General features: G+C 37.7%; 1 protein-coding gene across 1 annotated transcript; it reads left to right on the forward strand.

Moving 5' to 3' along the window:
- Positions 1–480: 480 nt before the first annotated feature.
- On the forward strand, positions 481–3,962 carry LOC103723205 (60S ribosomal protein L22-2-like). Its single transcript, XM_008814051.3, has 2 exons — positions 481–829; positions 3,637–3,962. Exons 1-2 carry the CDS (start codon positions 591–593, stop codon positions 3,779–3,781), a joined length of 384 nt encoding a protein of 127 aa, XP_008812273.1. The 5' UTR covers positions 481–590; the 3' UTR covers positions 3,782–3,962.
- Positions 3,963–7,089: the final 3,127 nt, after the last annotated feature.

Below are 7,089 nucleotides of genomic sequence, written 5' to 3' on the forward strand. Positions count from 1 at the left end.
AAGTGGAAATTTCATGCCAAGGATAGTTTCATTAATCCCAGGATGCTCAATTTCTCCACCTTCTACTTATATTTGGATATATCTAGACCATATGTATCAATCATTTCAAAAAAAATATGATAATCTCTTACTTGATGGGATTTCGATTATTGGGAAAGAAGGACTTGTGAGTTACAAATACAAATCCGAACTAGGTGGTTTATGGCCTTCCACCTGGATGGTAGAATCCGAGCCCACTTTAGCTTGAGCTTTGTATAAATTAGAGGTGACAATGGATCAAATCCGGTTCGGGTTCAGGTAAGATGGTCATCCACTCTGTCATGCATGAACATAACTAAATCCAATTGGCGATGAAATTGGACTTGTCCAATACTTGATTCATGCACCCAAGGATTCCAATGGACGGTGGATGCGGCATAGCAACATATGATCTCCCAACTCCTGCGGGGCATCCTAACGTTCTAGGGTTTAAATGGGAGCCGCGCTTGTGCTGTTAAATACCAGCTTTCTCCTACCTCCGCCGCTCCTTTCCAAAAACCCTCACCCTAACCCTAGCGCGGGCCGAGGTCCGGAGAGGAATAGAGGAGAAGATGAGTCGCGGGGCGAGCGGGGCGGGGGCGAAGGGAGGGAAGAAGAAGGGGTCGACGTTCACGATCGACTGTACGAAGCCTGTGGAGGACAAGATAATGGAGATCGCCTCCCTCGAGAAGTTCCTCCAGGAGCGTATCAAGGTCGCTGGTGGTAAGGCAGGCGCCCTCGGCGACCAGGTCATCGTCACCCGCGACAAGTCCAAGATCATCGTCACATCCGAGGGCCCATTCTCCAAGCGGTAATCCCTCCTCCTCTTCCTCTCGTTCTGTATCTCTATTTGCGGATCGTGCTTTGGTTACTGGACCTGTTCGAAGTACTGTAGGAGGGTCGGTGGAAGGCGTTCTAGATTTAAGGCCCAGTTTTTCCCGGGCTTCATGGAATTGTCGTTTATTTGCACTAAAGTTTCAGCCTTTGTTGGATCCACCTTTGTTTGATAGGATTGATATGTTTTTGATTTGGGTCGTTCTGTGGGCGATCTGCAGGTGCTTACTAGAGATGCCAAATTTCCTCATTTTTTTCTGTTGTTATTGTTATTATTATTCTTTAATTTTGCTATAATTTTGATCTGAATTTGTTGTTTGAGGTTTTGTGGTGATTGGTATTTTGTTTTGCATGCATTATATTGCAGTGGAAGTTATAAATGTCAGCATGCTGTGCTGAATATGCCTGACAAAATGCGTAATTTCAATCTCAGCCTACCATGAAAGTAATGGATATAAGTAATTGGAAATCATGAAGATAAATTTTCATGGCGTAAACTTTGATAAATATAACAACTCTGTCATTTTTTGCTGCTCATGTTGTGTAGATAATATGATGTATGCTTGTGTTTTGTTAGGGTTTTAAAAGTTTTTAGCTAGTGCCTAATTTTGTAATTCGGGGGCAAGCTCATATTGGAGGACAAATATGGAAGGAGCATAGTTTACAACTTTCAGGAAAGTTGAGGTTGTCTTGTCTTATTGAATTAGATAAAATCTTACATGAATGGAATCATCAAGTGGAAAAGGCTTGGTTCATTTCTAACTGGTTCGGAATTGTGTGATATATTGCGGTATTTGCAAGCCTCATGATATGATAGATTGATTGTTAGTGGGCGGCATGAATGCTTTATTCGTGTATATTTTTTCTATTGCTGGACATGCCATATACTGCAAGTTGCTTTGCCATAGCCCCATTCAGGCTCCCTATGCTTCTGATTGTGTTTTAGTTTATTGCTTTTGTTTTGCACATTGATTGTTGTTGCTGGGGATGGGATGAATTGTGGGATTTTGATCAAAGTGCTATTGTGTTGCACTTTTGAGGTGCTTGAATGGCAGCTGTTCTGCATGGTACCAGCCTCACTGGGCTTTTTTCTCATTTCCAACCTATAGTGTTTCTCCATTTCTGCTGCTTTTTTTATTGTTCTGTGCGACTAGTTTTCTGTTTATGAATTGTTGTTTGTTTTATGTAGGAAGTAAACTACTTAACCTAATCATGGTGCTAACGTCTTTAGCAACTAAATCTATTGTGATCCTGTTAAAATGTTATCAGTGCACTAAACATATCAGCATATAAGATTTGTTTGACCATAAAATGAAAGGAAGAACAAACTTGACAGAAGTGTGCATTTGCCATAGGTTCCAGGTGAATTATTGGGCGATGAAAATTATGAAAAACCAATACTTCTCTGCTGTCTAGATGCATACTTCCTCTATTATTAATGTAGGTTAGTTTGTTACTTATCTGAACCTGACACTATTCCACTATCCAGACACATCCACAACCTGACATATCCATACATGTCACTACCCTAATTATCCATTTTCCTTGAATGAGGCCTTGCTTGTCAAAATTGGGTGGCATTGATCATCTTGTGTCTATTATATTATATAACCCTTTTGCATACTTTTAGAAGCTTGTCAAAGTTTTATGTATTATATTTGCATATGAACTATGAAATTTATGATTTATGTATTTATTTGCATGTTCGTGGCTGTTCTTTTTACTACAACAATTGTATTCGTTGACTAGTTGAAGTTGTTCTTTTACCTTGTTGTCTATGGCTGGTGGACAAACAAACTATCTTGTTAGTGGAACATTGAAACCCATGCATGTTCATCAGATATATGTAATTGGGGGAATATATGTAACTGACTTGTTTTATCTGGTTTGACATGGATATCTGTCTAGTTATGAGTTATAGAGCTTTAGATTCATTTTTGTGGCCTGCTATTGCAGGAACAGTAGGTTGAGGAATAGATAGTGCTGAAGGGGTTCAGTGCCTTTCTTGCAGTTAATGTATCAATATTCTGCACTAAAATAATATGCAGCTAATGTGGAGAATGTGGGAATAAGAAAAGATAAAAATATGGAGTGGACAACGAGGGTTCTGCAAACTTATGATCACTGTACCCATCTACTTATACATCAAAAGAAGATTAGACGGGGCTTTGGGAGACATGAATTGGAGAAAAAGTGGTTTCTGTGTGTTCCAGGTTGAACTTACATTAGTTTTCGTATGCTTGAACTCACATTAGTTGAGACCGGGACTTTGTGAAGAAGTGGTTCTGTGTGCTTCAAGGTTGAACTTTCATTAGTTTTCATACTTGAATATTGTAGTTACCATTTGTTGAGTTGGAAAATTTTACACCAAGTATCCAGGGACATACTGAATCTACTCCAGAATTGAAGGTGATCACTGAATCCTGCTGAAGGCTTGAAGCTTTCAGGTCTTGCTACATAATGGTAGCCATTCTCTTTTTATATTCATAACTAACACGAGATTACATCCTATAGTTGTTTTTGATTTCTCCTGTGTATTCTTCTTCTTTGCCTTGTTTACTATATAGTTTGATGGAGAATGCACATTTTTTTGTAAGAACTTACTTTTGATAAGCTTTCGTGTTCTTTTTTTCCTGAAAATTTTGTATAAATTCTTTATCTGTTGTAGTTTGCTCGCTACTTTGGTTTTAAGGTTTCCCCTTGTTATGGTAAGCGAGAATTCATCAATAAACCTCTCTGGATTCTTCACAGTCATTCTATCTGATTTGGCTTTTTTTTTCAAAGGTATTTGAAGTACTTGACAAAGAAATACTTGAAGAAGCACAATGTGCGGGATTGGCTTCGAGTGATTGCGGCCAACAAAGATCGCAATGTTTATGAACTGCGATACTTCAACATCGCAGAGAATGAGGGGGAGGAGGAAGATTAATTGTTCTTCGCATTTCTATATTTTATGTTCATTGAGTTAAATTTTTTTTGGAAGGTTGCTTTTTATCTGAGGCTGCAATATTTAAACTATATATCCATTGACTGGTAGTTGAAAGTGGCACATCCTGCTTCCTCACACTCATATTGGCTTTTTATCGTTGATCGGTATTTTCATTTTTGCACACTTGTTTATGATTCACGGGCAATCTTTCCTTAAAAGATAATATTCGGCTTGCCTTTTTGGAATGATCTGAAGTGCTGCAAGCTTAGCTAATAGCGTGCTGGTGGCTCCGTGGCTTAAGCAATTATCATCATTATTTTTTTCATCAATGTTTGTCATAAAAATAGCTAGTGATAATTGTGTCATATATTGTCATATTCCGGAATAACAATAAACTGGCTTAACTATCAAATAATGAGTGTTGTTTGTGTTATGATTTTCTTTTAAAGATTATGAGGGGTTATTCTGCACCCACCGCTTTATATCCACCCCATCCACCCTGGCTGAAGCTATCATTATTTCTCTCAATTTTTGTTATAGAAATATATAATGATCGATGTATTACTTATTATCATCTTTCAGAATAGGCTTGAAAATTGGTTGTTTTTGTTAGGGTGTGGTTAATGGTGGAAATCTAAATGGATTAGAATAGGAATTGGAATTGTCATATTTTTTAACATATTTAGTTGATGATTAGAATCGAAATAGAATTTAAATACTAGAGAAAAGTTAGAATTAGATTTTGAAAGATTGAGGTATATTTTTATTTTTCTCGAAATGAGAATGGAATTTCAACCAAAACAGCTGGAGATTATCATATATACACCTTATCCTCCCTAGCTGAGCCTTGTCTAGCTCTCCTCTCTGACCTATAGTCACGTGGTAATACCATTCGACATAAAATTCTGCGGTCAGGAGGAACAATGGTTTCAAAAAAAAGTGGGTATGTCAGTAGTTGATATCTGTTCTTAAACCAAAGTTCTAATGCACTGGCATCATACATGCATGATGCACATATTCAGGCAAAATAGAGGTGCCAGTTGCCAAAGTTCCTGGATGAGCATCACTAACTTAGAAAATGAAAGTAAATGAGCTGTCTAGGAGACTACAATGAGGGAAAAATTATTGATTTCATAGAGATATTGGACTATTAGCCGATGTTAGGGCTTACATGGAGAAAGTATGTGAGAATTTACGTAGTTTGTTAAGTAGATCTTGAGGATTTATACAAGACCAATAAATTTAAATAATACCTTATGGCTAGTTATTTTAGATAAAATTCTGGGTTGCGGCAAATGATATCAGAGCGGATCCAGCCTATGACATATATGGACCGGGGGATATTGCAGTCCGATCTTATTGGGAATGACTAAGAGACGTTCGTAGTACTTGTGATTAGATTTGAATGAATTTGAATTCTTAGTCTGGCAAGGATGCCATGGCTTGAGCAGAGGAAGTGTTTAATTCCACATCAGCTATTATTGGGTAGATCTTGGATCTTATACAGGGCCAAGAAATCTAAATAATACATTTCGATTAGTCTTTTTGGATGAAGCTCTAGATCGTGACATTATGGGTCAATATTTCTCCATTAATATTTTGAAGAGATCTAGTGTAATTTATCTGTACCCGAAGTTTCACGCACTCCGTTCTTGTAAGTGGATCTTTGCCACTTTAGGAGCCTAATAAGGGCCGATGAGTTGCTACTTTGAAAGCCTGCTACTGTTGTTCCCAACAAACTAAACCTAGAAACAAATCAATGAACAATGGTTGGTGGAGCCTATTATCAAGACAAGAATTACTAATTTGGTTGCACCAATCCCCTCTTGCCCGGTGATGGAAAATGCCTGGTGGCTCTTCTTTCTTGCTGACATGGCAAGAGAATCGTTTTACGCACATAACTTGTTGCCCGGTGATGGAAAATGCCTGGTGGCTCTTCTTTCTTGCTGACATGGCAAGAGAATCGTTTTACGCACATAACTTGAGGTCAATTACCGCCGAATATCACCAAGTGCAGCATGCACCGTTCACTCCTTGAGATTGAGGTCTAACTTCGAAGAACTTATCGTAGAGTGACTGGGACCAAATCTGGACTAAAGATAGGATGGGAAAGCTAGCGAGGCCTGTAATGTTTCTATTAAAGACTCGAGTGCATTACGAAGCGGAGTGGAGAGAAGAATATAACCAAGTCTGCCGCAGCTTGGAAGCCAAATGGCCAGTCATTCTTGCATTGATGGTATTGCTGAGAGATCCAAGCTATGATCCAAGCAGTCAGCTGCTGTAGAAGATCTTTGATAGTGAGTCTTTAGATCAGATTGTTGAGGCTTGATACCCAAAATTTTTTGCGTTCTTGGAAGATGTTTCGAATGAAGCTTCGCTGGAGAACCTTCTCCAAAAGTTCATCAGTATTTGAAAGTGTAGCAATCCTTCAAGCAACCAAATAATTGATCAAATTGAGCTTCCATTACTTATTCTAAAAGGTAGCTCAGCTCAATTTACCTGTTGATGGCAATTAATAATTTTCCATAGTAAATGATATATTGTAAATTTAGCCATTGTAACAACTCTTTTATCTTTAATCGAACGCAACCATAAGTTTGTGCATTTAATTCTCTTTTAAGTATTATTACAAATAATAAAAGCATCAATTTTCCTTGCAAATGTTTGCTACAAAAGCACCATTCATAGGGGTCCCAAGTGCCACCCAAATTTTGGTGCGCACCCACAAAATTGAACCATTCATGCTGGAGTATATTAGGTTACAAAGGTATCATAATAATTCAGCTATCTTCATTACATGGGTGTAGGTTGATCTACTCGAATTGCACTAATGAGACATACTTTTACACTTCTAATGAGTGCGATTCTAATTGCTGCTCGTGTCTAGTCATTCATATATATTATTAGGATAGTAATATCTTACGATCTAAATTAAAGTCAATTATAGGCAAGTAGAATATTTTTAATAAAATAATTAATAAATAAGAATTAAAGTTAGTTATTATTAATTAAGATGAGATTATAAAGCTAACTTCAAATAGTTTACAATTGTGGTTGAATAGGATGGGCCCTCAAACATGGATGTACATGATCCGACCTAAGATTTACCATCTTAATACTAGATTCCGTATCGATGCCATACTAGTATAGTATCAGTATGGTACTAAATTTTCCTAGCATACCAAATACCGGCATTTATATTGGTTACTAGCACCGGATTGATATAATTATATAATATAGTATGCTCTGTACCGGTTCGGGCCAATAAGGTATACCGTGATCCGACCCGTTTTCTACCTCGTCGGGTG

This window comes from Phoenix dactylifera, unplaced genomic scaffold, assembly GCF_009389715.1.
Source record: "Phoenix dactylifera cultivar Barhee BC4 unplaced genomic scaffold, palm_55x_up_171113_PBpolish2nd_filt_p 000077F, whole genome shotgun sequence".
In the NCBI taxonomy this organism is placed as follows: domain Eukaryota; kingdom Viridiplantae; phylum Streptophyta; class Magnoliopsida; order Arecales; family Arecaceae; genus Phoenix; species Phoenix dactylifera.